The sequence below is a fragment of the Dromaius novaehollandiae genome, chromosome 22 (genome assembly GCF_036370855.1).
Source record: "Dromaius novaehollandiae isolate bDroNov1 chromosome 22, bDroNov1.hap1, whole genome shotgun sequence".
Lineage (NCBI taxonomy): Eukaryota > Metazoa > Chordata > Aves > Casuariiformes > Dromaiidae > Dromaius > Dromaius novaehollandiae.
The window spans coordinates 7,778,721-7,798,529 of NC_088119.1; the positions used below are offsets into that span (position 1 = coordinate 7,778,721).

The 19,809-nt window shown below is 44.0% G+C and overlaps 1 protein-coding gene across 4 annotated transcripts in view; it reads left to right on the forward strand.

Annotated features, from left to right (window-relative positions):
* Positions 1–19,809, forward strand: part of TANC2 (tetratricopeptide repeat, ankyrin repeat and coiled-coil containing 2) — a 278,047-nt gene that overhangs the window by 211,223 nt on the left and 47,015 nt on the right. For all 4 annotated transcript variants that reach the window (XM_064524519.1, XM_064524517.1, XM_064524518.1 and 1 more), the window contains 4 exons: positions 1,724–1,857; positions 11,687–11,918; positions 14,363–14,529; positions 16,374–16,981. In XM_064524519.1, the coding sequence (XP_064380589.1) occupies positions 1,724–1,857; positions 11,687–11,918; positions 14,363–14,529; positions 16,374–16,981 (1,141 nt within the window). The remainder of the gene's footprint in view (positions 1–1,723; positions 1,858–11,686; positions 11,919–14,362; positions 14,530–16,373; positions 16,982–19,809) is intronic.

Consider the following 19,809-nt stretch of genomic DNA (forward strand, 5'->3'; position numbering starts at 1 on the left):
GACAGGAATAAAAATACCAGGTTAGACACCTGAAGGTATCTTTAAGGATCTAGGTCACTATATCTCAGTGAAGCTGTCACTAAATCTGTTTGCTGCATTCGAGTACTCTTACCATGTAGGAACATCTGAAATGTCACCAAATGTTGGCATGCTGAATAATGTCACTTGTCAGAGCTAAATGAACAATGCGTAGTGAAAGGCAAGGCTTGTTTCTATATTTTAACTACAGCCCTGCAGTGCACCAACTGTACGTCTCCCCAGTCTGTTTAGAGGGATTGTGGAGATTAAAGAGACTCTACTTGACTGTTTCCAGACTAAAAGCTTGGATATTTTCAGTGAGAAAGACCCCTGCATCTTTCATGCACAAAGGACAGAGAAAAGATCCTTGCTCGTACCCAACACACCGTCTTTCGGTTCCCACTCTGGTGCATCCATGAAGCTGAAAGGTGAATGACTCCCTAGTGTTAGCTATTGGAATAGAAGCCCTCAGAATCGATCAACAAATTGGACTTTATTTCCTAAAGAGCTCAGAAGTCCTAGTCTAGCAAGAGAAGATAAGAATTGTAGTGAAAATGCCCTTGATTTTTTTTTTTTCAGGCACTGAAACAAATTTCTGTTTTGCTCAATAAAAATCTATGTTTAATAATAAAAGCTGCTCAGGTGACCTGACTATACTACAGGAGTCGTGTTATCAGTATGAGTAAAGTGGCATAAATACAGGCTCTTGCTGGTAAAGGGGTTATGGTTTGCCTTATGATTTCGAGTCAAACTCAAGGATATGTTGTAGCAATCCGTTCAGGAACATCCTCTGTCGGTAGAGTCTGCACTTAGGAGGGCTGTTGCTTCTAAAACATCCCTAGAATAAAAAAATCAGTAATTGTTTATCAGTAGATACTGTGTGTTTTGCTATCATTCAAAACTATTCTAAAAGAGTACCTATTTGTTTAAAAATGAGTGGTTTAAAAATGTTAACGACGAGGGCCAGGTAAATGGATTATTGCAGCAAGCTAATGGTGAAGCTGATTTCTGCTTTACCAGACAAAAGAAACTGCTGAATTGCAATGGAAAACAGTTAAATGTTACAGAGATTATTCCAGCATAATTCATTATTTGCTTGCAAGCCTTTTCCAGGTCCTGGTGCTGTTCTGAATTTCTCTGAATTTCCTGCTCTCTCCGTCTCTGATTGCTTTAATGGCCTTCAGATAGATATGCTGGCTATGGCTCTCCATTTATGCATGTTATAAAATGGTCACATAATTCAGAAAAATTGGCTGTCTCCGCTGAAGAAAGACTCAGAACCAAATTAACAATAGTTTGCAATGAGGGAAGATTTCCTGGCAGACCTGCAGACTAGGAGAGCCTTGCACTAAAATATACCAGACTTGAAGACAGACCACACTTCCAGGAACGTGCGATTCACTCCATAAAGGTGCTGATTTTAAAATCTCTTTAAGTTGCTATGGCAGAGATGACTAAGGCAAGCGCAGGGCTTTATCTTAGCAGGCCTTTCTGTGTTGGTTCCCAAGGAGACTTCTTTGGGAGCCTTTGTGCTGGGTGGACCAGGACCATGGTCTATCACTGCCTGAAGTCCCAAAGGGTGCTTGTGGATCGTGCAGTAACTACTGTGAATGCACTGATAGAAAATATCAGCAGTGTAGTACGTGAAAATGATGTTAGGAAATGCTCGTCCTCTAGCAATTCATAACCTCTTTCCTTGGGACAGATGCGGATGCAAACAGAGAGCTGCCCTTGACGCAGCCGCCTTCCGCCCACTCTTCGATCACCAGCGGGAGCTGCCCGGGGACCCCCGAAATGCGCCGCCGCCAGGAAGAGGCCATGCGGAGACTTGCTTCGCAGGTATGGAAAAATGCGTTTTGTGGGTGTTTGAGTCCTTGGGAAAATGTCAAGTTTATTGGAAGCTCTTGGAAGGTCTCCTCTTTTATGTCACTTTGTGCACTGGAAAAATGCATGTGTTCAAGTGCTTATGGGAAGGATGTAAGGAAAACCTTCTGGAACAAGTTTTATTACCCCAGGAAAGCTCTTTCCGTAAAATGAAATTCCCATTACATCAAGTACACTCCCTTTCTGCTCTGAGAGTTTGTCTTTCCCAGCCATCATACTTTATCATTGCAACAGTAGGCATGGTATGATGTGACATAGCTACCAGAACACTTGTTATTTTTCCTGAACAGTGAAAACAAAATTGCTGCGTGACCAGTGTTTCGTTTTGAAAGGAGCGGGTGCTGCTGTGTGGGGCCCTTCTGCAGTTTTTGGAAAAGGCGACAAAAGAGACCATAGCCCTCTGAGCAATACACACATCATTTGCTGTTTTGACAAAAGTGGATTGTATGTAACAGTACTACTTACTGTAGGTCAGATTTACAGCTTGAGTTTTATTGTATTACTGACACTTAGCCCTGCTTTTGTGCTGGTGGGAAGGTGCCATTATGGTGCTTTGAAATCGGAGGAGCTCGCTCCTCCTACACGTTTCGAGAGGACGTGAGCAGTTTCTGCTTTCCTGTTGCCGGCTCCCACTTTGGAGAAGAAAATATCTAGCAAAGGCTTTGCTCTGAATTATTGCCAGGCCTTGTTTTCCTTGGCTTTTTGTGCCAGATACTGTCTTGTCCTATCTATTTTCTCCTGCATCCAGATGGTGAGGCAGAGAGCAAGAGATATCTGTGTAAATAAACGCTAAGGCTTGCATGAATATTCTCCTCTTCCACGTAGACTTCTTGAAAGGAGCACAGTGGCCAGCTCTGCTTTTGTTCGGAGCACATTAGTCATCGTATTCCGTGTAAATCTTAAACATTACAGACTACCAGAAAGGCTGGTAAAGTGTTCTGTCTCTGCTTAAAATACCTCATCTATCTAGACTTTTTTCCCTTGAGTGCTTAAGTAATCCTGTTGGATATCTAATTGATAAATGGTTACGGTTTTAGCTTCAATTTCCTCCTGAGCAAAGCTAAGGGCCGTGACTTTTTCAAACAGGGTGTCACACCCCGTGCATACGTTATGCGCTGAAGCTTTTTTGCATCTCTGATCTAGAGAGAAAAGAGAGAGAAATAATCTCGATAGCCAAAAATAAAATAAAAGTAGTTCATGATAGCTTGGCTGTAGACCCATTTAGGAAAGGTCTTCAAAGAGCAGTCCATCCCCTAGCCAAAATTTTTGCGAAACAGATCATGTAGTTTGCTGTCAGAACATAACAGATGTGTTTGGAAGATGTACTAGCTCTTGTCCTAGGAGCAGGAATACAGATTGTTAGTGCGATTGTTAATCCTGCAGTAAATCCTGACTACTGTAAATGTTGACTGATTCCAGAAATAACTGTCACTGGCTTCCAAGCACGAGGCCTTCAAGGAAAGATCAATGCCAAGGCTGATTACTTGACCTTAGGATTCTTGGAATCATTTATTTTACTGGAATAGCTGACACAGCATGCAAAACTTCTGAAAAACTTCATACTGTTTAGCAAACGGTTCCTGGGATGAGTCAGAGAAGTAGCAGTACGGCTTGATTCAGCATTGGGAGACCTCGGTTCTACGCACAGCTTTGCCATTAGCCTGGTTGGGATCCTTGGAGAGCTCACTTCTCATCTCCCTTCCTCCATTTCCCTGGCTGTTAACAGAAAAATGCAGATAGTGGTCCTTTGATATCTGATGCTGAGAAGAATATGTAACTAGGTATTGTTTGATTTCTCTCAATTCACAAAAGCAGTTGTCTTCCAGGTAGTGCTGATGTCCATGCCTGAATGAAGTCATGGGTTAAAATTAAGCACATGCTTAAATCCTGATTGACCTTCATTTCCTATCTCAAAGGATCATTCTACTGAAAATATAGGAGGTTTTTTGGCTTGTTTGTTTTTTGCCTTTCTCTTTTTTTTGAGTTCCGTGTTCCTGCTGATCGTTCTTTTTCATAAGCAACAATTCTATTTTTATTACATGAAAACATTTTCCAGAACTGCTGTACAGTATGTAGCAAACAGTAAGCGTGATGGATTATCAAGCCTTCAGGAACTTAGATAAAGGCAGATAAAATGTTTTAAGATGTTTGTCAGATTGATAGTTGGAAGCTATGTGTTAGTGCACTCTTAGTAACCTCCTGTACTACTCGGCACCACTGACGAATACTTGCTGTCAACAGCAGATAAATTGATCTACTTAGAAGGAACCGTGCCATGTGATGTCCTCCTAGATAAAATAAACACGGACTATTCAAGCCCAGCTGCGGTTTTTGAAGTCTTTGAGTGACATTGTGGAGAAAAAGGATTACTGACCTGACAACAGAGTTGAAAATCCATTAAAACAACAGCTTTGAGCTCTTTGGTCTGTGCTGAGAAAGTCGGTCGCAGGCATCTAACTTGTCTTTGAAAGATCATGAAATTTTATTGTTGGTGCAAGCTTTGAAGATATTGAAGTTCCAAGCAGAGCAAATACAGTGAACTCTCTTTATAGACAGTAATAAAAATATTCAGTTGAAATGGGTTAGCTATCTAATCTAGATGCCTGACACCACATTCTCCATCTGGCATTTTGGGGGCATTCTAGGAAAAAAACCTGCATGGAGGTAGGCTAAGGGCTGTCCAAAGTCTAACCAAAAAGACAAAAGGAAAAAAGAAAAGTGGAATATCCTTTGATGCAAGAGAAAAGGAGAGAAGAGCACATTCCTGTATCGGTAGGAGTGGAATAAAACATTTCCTAACGGCCTACTTGAAACAGCTTTGTTCAACTGTCTCAAGGAAAAAGAGCCCAAGGAAATGAAGGAAAGATTTGACCCTTAGGTTAGTGTGCATTTCTTGTCCAATGCATGGAAAAATATTTCTTGGACATGTGTTGGATAGTTACATGAGGACTGCAGTCAGGACTGAAGCAGAGAGGAAAGTGTTGACAGTGATGGACAACCACAATTGTCAGGAATATTTTAAGAGATATATAAAACATATGTGAGAAAACGGAGCTAAGTACAGATGTTCCACCTCTGCTTGCACTGTGCAGTGAAGGATGTTCTCAGGTTATGCTTTGGTCATTGAGATAAAGAGAAATGCAGAGCTTTGTGAAAGTGGATTAATAATATACTCAAAGGTTTAAGAAAGTGTTGGCACAGGCTGCAGCACGCTGGTGGGAAGCATGCCGTCTCTCTCACCCACTCCGTTCCTTCTGAAAATGTCACTTACCCCCAAAACTCCAAAGTTGTGCATTTATGATGACAGAAATGAAAGGTGAACAGTTGTTTTTCCTCCTCTGGATTGTTCAGGGTTGTACTTTTCTGTCTGTTTTTTTCATGCAGTAAGTTCTTTGGGGGCAAGGGTTGCTTTTAGCTTTCAGAGATGAGAGATTAACTATAAAAATAATAGGCAAATACTGCCTAGCAGGAGCTCTGCTCAGACTGTCTTTCCAGCTCCCTTGCCGTGCTGGAAAAGAGCAGCGTTTTGTTGTGTTCTTAGGGAGCGATTTGAAGTCATCCATGAGTTCTAGTCCAGTGATCATAAGCAAATTAATGGAGAAGAAAAATGCTTAGAAACGAGCCAGTTTAGAAAACCAGTATCAAGTATTTTTTTTCCTGCAAAAACTGCACAAGGGATCAAGCTGTAACCAGCTTGTTTTGGAGTTATCTGAACTTATCCCCACCAGTTGGTCCTAGAAGAGAAAAACATCCCAGGCTGTGCTGGTCTGCCACTGAGGTGTCTCAGGTCTCAGTCCCTCCCTTTGGTCAGAAGTGGCGTCTGGTGGGAAAAGTTGTGTATTCTTCAGGGTTTGCAATGAATTTGGGGCATCAAGAGCTAAAGGACTTGCCTTCCACTGCCTGGAAGGACCCTTGCTGTATATGCAGCATTTTAATAGCAGAGGTTTCATGAATCAGTTTCCTGATTTATTTTTTAAAGGTAGAGTTAATCCTCTTGCCAGCAACCGAGCTGGCACAATCCCCTTTTTTCCCTTTCACTCCTGGGCTTCTCCTGCCTCTGAAGAAAAGCTGAGGCAATCGCTGCTAATGAGCTTCCCACCGGTCGTGGTGGAGAAGAAAGGGAAGGTTGTCAGATCCCTGAGCTCAGAGCAGGGCTTACTGGGGACATCTTTCTGCCGCTTTTCCTCCACCTCCTGTAGTCTCTTGGGGTTTCTATCGCAGCACGGACTAGAGAGGACTGCGGGGAAGAAGGACGAGCGAGGCAGGCTTGCCAGATCTGGCAGACTCTCAAAAGTCATGAATAAAACTACTCAGATTTCAACATCCATCTTGACACTTGCAAATAAAACATTAGCATTTCTGGCAAACTGTGCTTGCTTAGTCTTTTGTTTTAATATATATGCATGTATTATGGAGCAAAGTTTGCAGGATTCCTGAATTTATTTCAAATCTGCCCTCTGACTGTGAGCAGGCTACCAGTATTTCAGCAGTGCCGGTGGGTCAAGCTAGACTTGGCTGCTTTGCTCTGGTAGATGCATGCCAGCTTTCCTGCTGAGCTGGCCTAGCTGTGTAGAGCTGAATATGTAGCCTCATGTAGCTGTTAAATCCATCTGCTTTTATTTAGCGCTTGTAAACATGCTGCCTGATATGACAGTACAATTGTAATGCGAAACTTTAAAAAAAAAATTGTGAATATGAAAAATAAGCATTTTAAATCTGAGCTCCCATAAAAAAGACAGTACTCCACACCCATCTCATGGTGTGCTGCGTTTTTTGGGTTTTTTTTGTAGGTTTTTTTTTCTGTAGTTTTTCATCCATTAAAATACTGCTTGACTTCACTCCCCCTGGCCAGAGCAAGCGAGGGACCATTGCTACGTCACCACATTGCTGTCCTTGCAGGCTGCTTTTCTCCCTCCAAATGATGCTGTATAAGGTGTAACTTGGATATATCTCCACTGGAGTGCTACCTCGCCTTTCCAGAGCTGGTCCTGCACCTCAGGAAAATGAGACGGGGGCCGTTCCCCCAAGGCTGGTGCGTGCTGAGAACCAACCCCCAACGCACGCCCGACGTCTCCCGTGCGTTTCGGCAAGGGGCTCAACGCCCGGCGGGGAAGCGCAGGTCAGAGGTGGGATAGCCCAAGGCAAGGTCAGCTCAGCGCGAAGAAAGAAGCCTGGACTGTGTCCCCTGTGGCTAGGACCACCTTTGCTCTCTTTCCCTTAAGGTGTCATCCTTTACAGGGCATTTACTGGCATACGCAGCTACGGAAAAGTAATGAACATTCCCAATAAACTGGGTCACCACATACGTGCATGGTCACGTGCAAGGGAGAAAATACAGCCGTGCTGATTTCCATTATATTATTGAAGACAACATTATGCCTGGCAAATGGCCTTTTGGCAGGTGAGAACATTACACTAAATTTAGGTGAAGCCATTTTGTACGATAAATCTCATTAGGTGCAGAAACATGGTTAAAATACGATGTTGGAGCCCTTTGTTAAGAGCAGGGAAGCGCTGGAGGAGCTGAAGAGTCTCTACGAGGGCCGGGGACGAGTGAGGCTCTTCCCTTCAGCCTGGTTTATCTGTATAAGAAAACGGAGGTGGACTGGCCTCCCTGTATGGTGCTTTTACAGGGGGAGGCTGCGGCAAATCACGCTAGAGGCGTGATGTCAGAGGAATGCTGCTTAAGTGGAAGATACTATTTTTCACAAATAGTGCCAGAGAACTGCTTAAAATTGGCCTGTCCTATTAAGTAAAAATAACTTATTTCCCTTGAGCTGTCCTCAGCCCCTCTTTCTCTTTCTCCTTTGATGTTCACACTGTCCTTCCCCTCTGTCTCATATTACTGTTCCTGGCTGTTATCTACTCCTGGCATGTCATGTTCTCCCTCTCCCTCCCTCCCTCTCTTTCTTTCTCTCCCTTTTTTTTTCCCTCCCTCACAGCTCAGTCTCTTCTCTCCCTCTGTTCTTTATCGGTGACACACAGTCTCTTCCCTGTGGCTCATTTTCCCTGCTCCCTGGGCTTCCCAGCCTTTCCTCTTCTCCTCTTCTTGCTGCATCCATTTAACTTTCTCCCTCTTGTTCTAGTGGCATTTTCCATGACGCTTGGAGTAGCTGTCCTGCTTTTAGCAGGCGAGTGTCTTCCTTGTTCCTCCAGCAGCCGTTTCCTTAGACCTCACCTATATGACGAAATCTCCCTTTTTTTTCTGACTTCATATATTTCTTCCATACTTTTGCAGCTGAACCAAAACCCATATCAAGTTAGGCAAATATAAATGACCTATGGTGCAAACCAGGTGAAATCAGTAGGTTGGCCTTGAAGATCTAGAGTGTAGTTTACATGTCCATGATTTAGGAAATCATTTTGGCCTGGGGAGAAGAGCTACAGGAGAGGTGCACAGATTCTGCTTGTAGGAATTGGCTGCTGTTGCTGAGGCCCATGTCCAAGAACGGGCGAATGGAGAAGGGAACCAGAATGAGAGGCTAGAAGAAAAGGTAATATGAATGGTGAGAGTTACGCAAGGCTGGATGGAAAGAGAAATGGGAAATGGTCATGGCAAGAAAGAGAGAATAGGAGGGCTGGCATTGGAAAATTTGGGCAAAGAGACTCATGAAATCTTACTGGTTTTAGCATCTAAAGAGAATGTGAATACTCCTTTGAGGTTTCTGCTTCTACAGTTAAGAAGATGAAGCGTGTGACTTTTCTGAATAAATGAGGATATAGATGCTCCTTGCCACCACCTCAGGAGATGCTGGGGTTGTGGTCCTGCTGAATGATGGTCAGCTGGAGGCAGTGCTCTGGCTCATCTGTGTCTGCTATTTCTCAAGCCTTATAACACCTAATTAATGTAAAAAAAAAAAAGGAAAAAAAATGGTTACTGAAAAGCTCATGATAACTCTTTGGTGGGTAGCCAGCTAGGCTCTCCAGCCCATTTTAGGAGAGTAGCCCTTGCAGACCAGTCCTCACTGGCTTTATTTTTTCCGTTTCCAAGAGATGCACAAGCTAAGCTGCCAAGGATCTGTTTGGCCTTAACTGGGGCAGAATCAGAAGAATTGTGTTCAAAAGAGAAGAATCTCTGTTCTCAGAGCCCACGTTTTGAGTGGCGTCACTTGGAAGTGACTTCTCTTTTCCAACTTTCAAGAGTTTTACGCGTTTGCAAAATGTGAACATGTGCCGGCTCTGCAGCCCGGAGCCTGCATAGATGGCATGTGATGGCCGAGCGCTTTCCTGACCCCGTGCTTCAGCATGTGGAATCATTCGAGGTAAAATACATGTGCTACGAGTGTGCATTGGTTTGCAGCTCTCCCTAAAGCAAGAAAGAGGGAAGCGATACAAGTTTGTAACTTTTGGCATTTGCTATTTCATATAAACAACATGATGCCTTGGCGTCTTGGTATTTTGCGTGGAATCGCTCAACTTGGCTTTACGAAAGATCATGTTGAAACTATGTTCTTGGACCTTGCAAAAATAACAAATATATATTTTGAATGTGAGCTTTCCTTCTCAGTTCTCTTGATCTAGGTGTTACTTTACTTTGTTTTAATCCACTTCTTTTGCATTAGGGTTGCCTGTAGGCATTGTATACTGTTTGAGAGCCTGGATCTCTCTCCAGCTGGATTCATGAGCTATTAATTAAGTATACAAGTAGAATAACTGCAGTGGGAGAGGAACCTGCCCTGGAGCAGCTAATGGCCAGCTATTAAAGGCATTCACCTGATACAGGGGAGAAAGAGCGGGGTTTGAACCCATTTCCCCAGTTCTGGGTGAGCACCTTCCTCACCAAGCCACTGGTTATTCCGAAGCCTTTCCTTCATTCCTCATGGCAATCCTGCCCTCGTTCCCAAATGTGGAAGAGGGAAACTTTTTGAAACCTCAAAAACTTTCACAGCATGAGAAAACTGTTTTCCCCCCACCCCAACTCAAGTTATATAAGCGAGGAGCCTGATTTCTAACAAGATTCAGCTTTTCCAGCACCAGCTTTTGGCAGCATCTCTTTGTGATTTGAAAATTGAGAAAATGTCACGGAGAATAAATAACATCAAGACGGGATTTTGGCGCAGTCGCGTTTCTGAGCACATCGTAACGTCTTCCCTTTAGTTGCCTTCCCCAAATCTTCATGGCTTACTGGTTTATTTTCAGGTCCATCTATTAAGCAGAACATTTAACAGCATGCTATTTAAGGCTTAGTCAATATACCAGTAAATCCATTATAAGTAGCAAGAATGTAGCTGAAGGGGTTTAAATTAGCTGGGTTGTAACTGTCTCTCTGTTCCAGAAAAAGGAATATAGCAGTGACGGCTGCCTTTGGGAGTAGGTTGTAGGTTTATCCCCTTTTCCATGACTTGGTTTGTTGGATTCCTCCTGAAGAGGGGACTTAGATTACGTTTGCATCTCCACAAATGTTGTATGGAAAGGGAGATATCTGCGTGTAGCGATTGGCTTTCTATTTTGGGGAGCGTGATATCAAGGGAAGGTCACTTCCGAATGTTGTACTGTGGAATCCATGAGTTATAATCCTCAAATAAATAGGATTGGTGAAAAGAAGTCATTACCTTTATTACTACTTTTCCCAGTGCTCTTTTCTAAGAGTATACATTATATTTTAACTGGCTGGTAGCAAAAATGCTGTTACGAATTGGGAGGTATCCATTAAAGCTTAAGCACAAGTATTAGGATTTGATGCTTGAAATAACAGCCCAGCTTTATCATTACAGTATACATCACACCTCATTTTGACTTTGGAAGGAAATTATTGCATTTTATCCCATCGGTAGTTTCGTACAGTGCTATTTAACGTGAAAAGCCAATCCTGAGCCAACAACGTTGGAGGACCCCAGAGCCCTTGGTGTTTTCATTACTCAGCACCATCGTTTGTACCGTCGCTGTTCAGAGGCCACCTCAGCCACCCCACCACCATCCAGCTCACATGCTGCTGCCAACCAAAGGCTGGTTTTTGCAGGTGGAAAGCAGCAAAGCCTTAACCGTGGCCAGCAGCCACGGGCCACATTTCATCAGAGAGCTCGGTCTCAGATATGTACTCCACTATTTCAGAGTTCAGAAATACGTTTCGTTTTGAGAGATTTGTATGCCAGGCTGCAGTGGTGGAAACACAGCCTCGCTTTCCCGGATGATGGCGGCGGTGGTGGTAGGAAGCCCATGGCCCCCTGTTTTGCAGAGGCATTTTGGGATGTTAGCGGGGAGATTTGCAAAGCAAATTTTTTTTTTGGATCGATTTTCTGAATGAGGAGCTGCGTCACAGCGGATGAGTAATGTGTAGTGAGCCTGGCTTCCCGCGTTGTCCGGGGGAATCTGTCGTTCGCGGATGCTACCTCGCTGTAAGGTGCTCTCGTCCAGCTCGTACGCTGCGTCTGCCTCTGCAAAGCTTGGTATTTGTAAACAGCAAATAAAAAGTAAGTTTAAGAAAGCAATCGCTGTTTATTCCTGACACCAAGTCCTTAAACGGAGCTCGGAGCGCAGTCCCATCCCTGCGTGCTCAGCACGGCGCTCCGGAGACGTCAGTTGTTGTCACTGTCTGTCTCTGCAAACAGCTACAGCTTCGTTTCGTTTAGTCCTCAAGTGGCAGATCCAGTAATTTTTCCGAATCAGTGCCTGTTTGTATCAACCGATTCATCTGGATCCTTGTCGCGAGTAGTTAACACACGCTATCCTTAAAGACTTCACCTGCCCGAATGCATAAAATCACCAAACGGAAAACGCTGCTTTTAACAATTTGCCCAACTAACGTCTGACGACGGCGTGTTTTTCTCCTTTTTCTCCCTGTTAGGTCGTCGCTTATCACTACTGCCAAGCCGATAACGCCTACACCTGCCTGGTGCCGGAGTTTGTGCACAACGTGGCAGCCCTGCTGTGCCGCTCGCCGCAGTTCGTCGCCTACCGGGAGCAGCTGCTGCGGGAGCCGCACCTGCAGAGCATGCTCAGCCTGCGCTCCTGCGTCCAGGACCCCATGGCCTCCTTCCGCCGGGGAGTCCTGGAGCCCTTGGAGAACCTGCACAAAGGTACCGGCACGGAGATTCCCTGTACCTCCCCCGAGCTCCCACCCACGCTTTTTTTTTTTTTTTAATGCTTAGTTGCATCTGGGCTTCAAATAAAGCAATAGATTTAATTTTTTTGCATCCCAATTTCAAGAGCAGCAGAAAAAAAAATGAGATTTGGCAAAGCTGCGAATTGCTTATAGGCATTGTATGGCCGTCATGCCTGTCTGGACGTGAGGGGTTAACCACCCTTCTCCTCCCTGCTGTCCGTGTCTGGAGATGAAGCGCTGATGACAGCGTGTATTTGACTTTCTGTTTTCTCTGTTTCTTCCACATCCCAAGTTTGGCCTCGCAGCTCTGAAGGTGAAAGCAAGGAACCGTTTCCACACCCAGCTCTGCTTATGACAATGTGTTTTGATTTATTTGTTAGGGGGTGATTTTTTTTCTCCCCTTGAACTGTCGTTATTTAGTGGGCTCTTGAGAATTTTAAGCTTTCAGCCCAAGACCTGGTACCATAAAAGTCTATGGATATCCTTTGTAAAGCTTTTGGGGAAACCGATAGCAGGCCATTTCCTAGTTAGTGATTTCAGGGATTTTCCAAAGGCAGCATCGATGTCGTCTCCCTTTCCTTCCTGTGCGAGATGCAACTAATCCTTAGTAACAGTCACTGATTTTAAGATTGTTGCTTGTTGCCATGAAAACTGTCAAAGCGTTGTAGAGCTCAGGACTCCGTTGTCCTGCAAAAATGCATTTATTAAAATGGCATACTGTGTGTTATTGGCTGCAAAAAATAGTTCAAATAATTTTCTGTATGACCCTGCCTATCACAGTGCATGAACCAAAGTGAAACGGATACAGCTGCAACCAAATTTGAAGCCCTGTTGTTCAAGTCAGTACTGCAGAACAAGGTGTCTGTATTCTCGGTGGCCACATCCGTGCCCAGCGTCATGTAGCACACACGGGTCTAGGAGGTGCACCGAGCACGTAGACCCAGCCCAACGCCAGAGCGGTTGAATTTCCTGGCATGGAGAAATGCCACTGTAGGAGTAGCATGGCCAAATTCTTACCAACACGCCTGGCGAAAGAGGATGCTTTAGGAGCCACTGCCCCAAAGGAAAATAATCTGTTGGATTATCCTCTGTGGCTATTGCAGCCCTTGAATTTAGAGCATCCCTTGCCAAGCAGGTTGACCCCCATCTGGTCCCAAGTTCTGGGGCATGGAAAAATTTTATATAAAAGCCTTTTTTCCTTGTGGGTCCTGCGCTCAACACAGCTCTGAGGGAGCCAACGATCAAGACTCCCATCTTTCAACCTGGCTGATTGAGAGTGCTGGCAAACTAATCTGTGCTAAGTGTTTTGTAATGAAACGAGCAGTGTCTGGAAATGGGTTTGAAAATATATCACATTTAAGACTCTGTAAATATATCAGCAGGTCTTTTACAAGGTGCTGCTGAAGCTTTAATGCTACCGGGACAAAGTTATTGCGTAGCTGGTAATGTTGAATGCCACTGACAAACTTAGATTCGTGTTTCTTAAATATGCTTTCTGAATCTCAAAGAATCTAAATAATATATAGCAGAAAGTTCTGGTTCTTGCCCTGCTCCCTGCTTTTTCCTCTCTCCCTCAGGCTTTGTGAGAAACGTGAGATGTGTGCGCAAAACTCAAGTTCCCACAATGTTCTCGCCGAGGTTTCAGAAAGTCATAAAATATATTTTCTGGAATACCCAGTGATCTCACTGAGTTAACTGAAAAAGTATTTATAATGATTTTTTTTTTTCATGCGGGTTTTAGCAGTAGGTGAAGAAATAAGCCCAACTTGACAACGTAAGGCAATAATATGAGATTTTTGATGTCCAGCAATACTGAAAGTGCAGTTTTTACTCGTTTCTGTTCTCCTTGGGATACCACAGAGACAACTCATGTCATCGATGAACATTTTATTTCAGGTTTTTATAGAAAATTTCCTGACGCAATCTGAAGTCGAAGAGGGAAGCTAGCCTCCTATCAGGAATGCCAAGCTTTTTAATAGCATGATTTATTTGTAGTAGCTTACAAAGGAGAGCAAACATTTTACTGAATAAAATCTGTGGTACAAATTAGCAGCATATGCCGACAATAGGCTCAGTTCTCCTATTTCCCAGCCAGTGTTGTATTTTTTAGGCAGGATTACCCTTGAAAGGATACCACTTGAGTCAAACATCCCAGTCCACAAGAATATATATCATTAGTTATAATGATTTGTATAATGATAATTGAAATGGTGTACATGTGGACCTGCCTACGTGTGGCCGTACCTATGGGTGTATGTGCAGTTAATGTACCATAGAAGAGAGATGCTGCTACTGTATGTTTTTTCTTTAGCAATATCTGACGATGCCTTAAAACACTCTAGTGACTTTGTCGTATGTCGTAGTCATGTGGCTGGCCATTCAAATAAATGCTTTTCTCTTTCTGCTTGTTTATCTCAGAGAGGAAAATCCCCGATGAAGATTTCATCATACTAATTGATGGTTTGAATGAGGCTGAATTCCACAAGCCAGATTATGGGGACACCATAGTCTCGTTCTTGAGCAAAATGATCGGAAAATTCCCTTCCTGGCTTAAGCTGGTTGTGACGGTCAGGACAAGTCTACAGGTATATTGAGACCAAGAGTCCTGGAAAACAAAAACTGCGTCTTTGTTATGGTGGGCCTTGACAAAAAGGTCTTTAGTGGATACAGTGATATGCTTGAGACCTTTTGTTTTCAAACCAGAACTTGAAAACGCGCTCTGCTCAGTGTGGAGAAGCTGAGGCATGCACATCCTCATACCCTTTCTGCCTGCCCCGCAGTTTGCGAGGGGGATTGCTGCAGTCTGGAGGAGGCAACCTCAGTCCAAGACATTATTCAGCTCAATTAAGCATATCTTTGGCAGGTGCTGAATTCAGCTCAGTCCTGAGCTGAATGTTGTTTGGGTTATTCTGAAGTATTTTCATCTTAGGTTGCAGCTAAACAGGTTGTTACCTTCAGCCTTAGCTGCTCATCATCACTCGTTTAGCACGGGATTAGGCTGCCCGTAGTCTGCTGGCTCGACTGTTCATTGCAATGGAACAAGTTGGGGAGCTACAAAATGCCCCAGTTAGCACAGAGCTGCTGGTTACACCAGCATTTCCAAGTAGAGCTGGTTGATTTACAGAATCAGCTGCAGCAACGTTCGTACGGACGTCAGAGAGACCAGGTGAGCGACTGGGGGCAAGCTCAGAGCAGCGAGCTGCTCCCCTGGGACGGAGGGCATATCCGCAGCGCTAAGTTAATGCAGAGCTGAGCCCAATTTTTTCATCATTCACCATTTTTCGGCTAGCACAGGGCTGCGCAGTTCATTTTTACTGAGGTCCATTAGGCAGTTTTACTGAGATCTGCTAATATTTACTGAGATCCCCAGGTTGATTTACTGTGCTCTGCCTAGCAGGGAGCGTGTGCCGCTTCCAGCTCCGCCGAGCCAGCCAGCTGCCGCGCGCTGCCTTTGGAGCCGGGAGCTGCAGCTGCTCCCCGCGACACCAGGAGAGCACAGGCTGTCTGCTGTTTTGTGCTACAGTTATTTTGTGCTCTGTAATGGAGTAGATGAAACACCATTTTGAAGGGTTTTTTTTTCTTTTCATAATTGTAGGTAAATTGCATCCTTGTGACTTTAATTTCTCATTTAATTAGGGCTTTTGCAGCCCAAAGTTCTTCATTGCAAGGCTTACTTTAGCAATGTGCTCACTGTCTTATTTTTTTTGGAGAGCTGATTGCTTTTCCTGCAGCTGCATTGCCCAGCTCCATTGAATCATTTCTCCTCACTTTGCAGAGTGTGAGGGTCCATAACATGAGTTCTCTTGGAGAGATCTTTAATGCTTTTTTTGTGCTGCATAAGCTGCATGAGTGAGCATTAGCGAGCTTAGCAAACGGGAGAATCCCTGGCCGCAGTATCCTGTAATGGATAGACATATTTATTTTGCCCTGGAAAATATTACCTGTACTAATGTCTCAGTGCATTTCCCTCGCAATAGTGGCTATGTGGTATGGAAGAATACAAGAGTCAGCGCTCCTTGCCTCAGTTTCAGCAAAATGCCTTCTGGCCTGAAATCTGTCCTGTGGTTGCCCCCAGGTCATTCCCCATAATGAGCCTCTGATATGACCGAAAATCAGATGACGTGTCTGATTCTTGGTTGGGATGGGGCAAGAATAACAAGGGCGCTGCTCCATGCGAATGTTCCTGTCCTTTCTGTGGGTATCAGGAACCGTCTCCTTCATTTTTATTTCAGTCGTGTTTCTCGCACAACCTACTTGATTACAGATGAGGTGGTGAGGTCCTGAGGGCACAAATTGCCATCTCGTATGCTTGCCCTGACTGGAAAGGTCTTAAAGGAGTCTCGGAGGTGCTGCTGTAATATGAATTAGGTTTACTTAATGAATAATAAGCACTTCCAGCATGAACATACTTCTTTTTCTTTCTTTGTAGGAAATAATTAAGCTGTTGCCCTTCCACAGAATTTTTTTGGATAGACTGGAAGAGAACGAAGCCATAGACCAGGACCTGCAGGCATATATCCTTCATCGGATACACAGCAGCTCAGAGATCCAGAACAACATCTCGCTTAATGGCAAAATGGACAACACTACGTTTGGCAAGCTCAGTTCTCATCTCAAGACCTTGAGCCAAGGGTCCTACCTATACCTAAAACTCACTTTTGATCTCATAGAGAAAGGATACCTAGTACTAAAAAGCTCCAGCTACAAAGTAGTCCCGGTCTCTCTGTCAGAAGTTTACTTGTTGCAGTGCAATATGAAGTTCCCAACGCAGTCTTCCTTTGATCGGGTTATGCCTCTCTTGAATGTGGCAGTGGCATCTCTGCATCCATTAACAGATGAACATATTTTTCAGGCCATTAATGCAGGTAACATTGAGGGCACTTTGGAGTGGGATGACTTTCAGCAGAGGATGGAGAACCTTTCTATGTTTCTTATCAAACGTAGAGATATGACGCGAATGTTTGTTCATCCCTCTTTCCGAGAATGGCTTATTTGGAGAGAAGAAGGAGAAAAGACCAAGTTTCTCTGTGATCCTAGGTAAGTAAATTCTCTGAGAAATCAGAGTTTATAACCTATTCATCTCAGAAGCTTTTCATTCTGTTATCTTAATCATTTTATTTGATGAGGTTGCACATGGAATGAGATTCATCTCACCTGACTTCGATCTGTGTACATTGTCAATACCTACATCTGCGCTGGTCACCTTAGACCTCTCTGTTGGTCGTGGAAAGAAATAAACACTCCCTGGGCACGCAGCTGACCCAACAAATTTAATAGTCTCCTTGAGAATGAGATGAACTGTTCCTCAGAAGGCCCTAAGGTGACTAGCTCAGATGCAGACATCTGAGCTACACTCTGGGGATGTCTACGCTACATTTTTTCAGATTAATCCTGCCAACTCAGTCTGGAGCGAGGAACCAGCCCCCATTCCTCCAAAAGTAGGGAGAGCCAATGTGAAGTAGAGGATAAGGAGATGAAGGATAAGCAGGGAGAATGTCTTTTACGGTTGGCTTCTTTTTGAAATCATGTTCCTCATATTCCTACTAAATGTGTTTTTGAGAGCAAAATAAGGAACAGAATCAGGCTGCAGTGATTTGGGGCTTTAAATGCATGTGTAATCTCCGTACTGATAGCAGCTGAGTTCCTGGCTTAGCTCACGGAGAGCAGAATTCAATCACGGCTAGATTTGTAGTCTCTAAACCAAATGATCACTATTAACGATGTTATCTTTGTTTGTGCTGAAGAGTGGAAACAGACACTTTGCAATACTAGTAGTTTATCGCAATAAGCTTTGCTCCATTTTGCCTGCCCTTTTCTTAGAACATGATTATAAAAATCAGAGAGATACTTGTATTTCAAGTCATATCAGCGCGTCTCCTAGACGCTACAGTCGGTCTGAGGAAAACATGACAGTATCTGCTGGAACTGAATAGCCACTCAAGCTGACAGCCACTCGGCTGATTAAAGCAGCTATAGCTGTTAGCAATGTCAGACTAATTTACCACTTTAAGTCTGGAGTTTTGTAGCAAACAGACTGCAGTAGGGGAAAAAAAATATCATATAGCTCCTCCCAATGGGGACCTTGTGTGTTTTATCAGATTTTGCACAATATTCCTATCAAGTGAGTGCTTTGTAGAGCATCTTACAGCAGCAGGCGTCTTTATATCAATCAGTGTTAGTTTTTTAATATGCTTCCTCAGAGTCATTAAGTGCTTGTCACCATATAGTGCTTTTCCACCCTGTTTGCAATGTGTGTGTGTTGCATGTGCCCTTGCTGCTGAAAGCATTCTCCCTGTCCGTTGCTCACACTCAGCCCGACTGTTTTTGTCTGGCCTCCCCCCCTTTTCTTGGCTGGCCTAGCTGTAATAGAGGTTGTCATCAGTTGGGCTGTAGGAGACTGCAGCCAGCACACTTGAGAATTGTCACTATCCAGTTTTATAAAAAGAGCAGCACTTGCCATAATGAACCATAATGAGCAACTCGGAAAAGTCACTACCTTCCCATTTTACATAAAAATAAAATTAGCCCGTAGGATACTAACCTGGTGGATGAGACACATCCGTTGTGCATGCCATAGTAATTAATACAGCTGGATTATGTGGGTGTTTTGGTTTTCTGGCTCCAGAAATACTCCTCTTGGTTCTTGTGCAAGTGGTTAAGAGCTTCCTGAGTTTTCCTTCTGAGATGCAGGTTTGGAAGAATACCCAAATTCGGAATGAAACTCAAAGTGCTAGATTTTAGGTGGTTTTGCACCAAAACTGTGCATGCAGCTGTGTGGGATTTTAGCATGAAATCACAAATCAGCCTTTTCTCACTCAGCAGGTCAGTAGCTGTTGAGTAGATCTGTGCTTAGGGTTCAGGTTTCATACGGCGTTTCAGGAACCCGTCGCGCTGCCCTCAGGACTGATGCACGTAGTTTGAGCTGTGCCTAGTCTCTAATAACGTTGCCTGTCTTGGAAAAGTAATTTAATTGCGTGTGGCTGAGGGTAAGCGTGGAGTTGTCCTGCAGGGGCGAGTGCACAAGGTCCATGCTCGCTCACGTACGGCGCTGCGGCCAGTTCCTGTGCTCTTCCACATCTCTGCGCTAAACGTGCTGGTAACGCTGAGAGGGATGCAGGTCAGGAGGTTTTCAAGCATCGGGTTAGCCCGGTGTGTGCCATTTCACGTGATAAATTAACGGTAACTTTAAAGGGTAGGAGGAAGGCTCTCGCTCTTTGCAAGTGTGAAATCCCTGCAGGATTGCCAGGGCTAACTCGGCTCTGCTCCTTGAGACGATCCCTTGCCACTGGCGAAAAAGAAGCAACAATACATACAATGGGCTCTTAGTGCCTTGAGTATAAATCCATACGTATTGAAGGACTAATAAGTATCTCTAATGTATAATGTGCACTAATTGCATTACACTCTGATGGCAGATAATAAAACGGGATACATTTCAGTGATTAATGGAGAGGTCCCACGAGATAGAGCTGTTGTGCTGCTCAAAGTCCTCCTGTCCAGCTCTCGGGGAAGAGCTGATATTGAAGTGTTGAGCTCAAAGCATGGTAAGCCCTTAGCAGCAATTAAGACAAGTAAAGATTTTTCATTTTATTTCATTAAAAGCAGCACAGCTTGCCACTGCCAAAGCTAATAGGAGCACCCTAATGAAATTTGCCTGCATTTTGTTTGTTCAGAGCAAGTTTTCTTTCTTTCTACTTGCTTGCGAACTGAAAAGACGTTGCAACTGGATGGACCAGCGTTTAGTTTCATCGTGGGGTGTTGCAGAAACGCGCCGTTAATGCTGAGCTTGTTGACCTTGCCACGTCTGGACAGTAGAGAGCCACGTTGCTGAGGCTGATTTTCTCATGAGAAGACCCTTGAAGCAA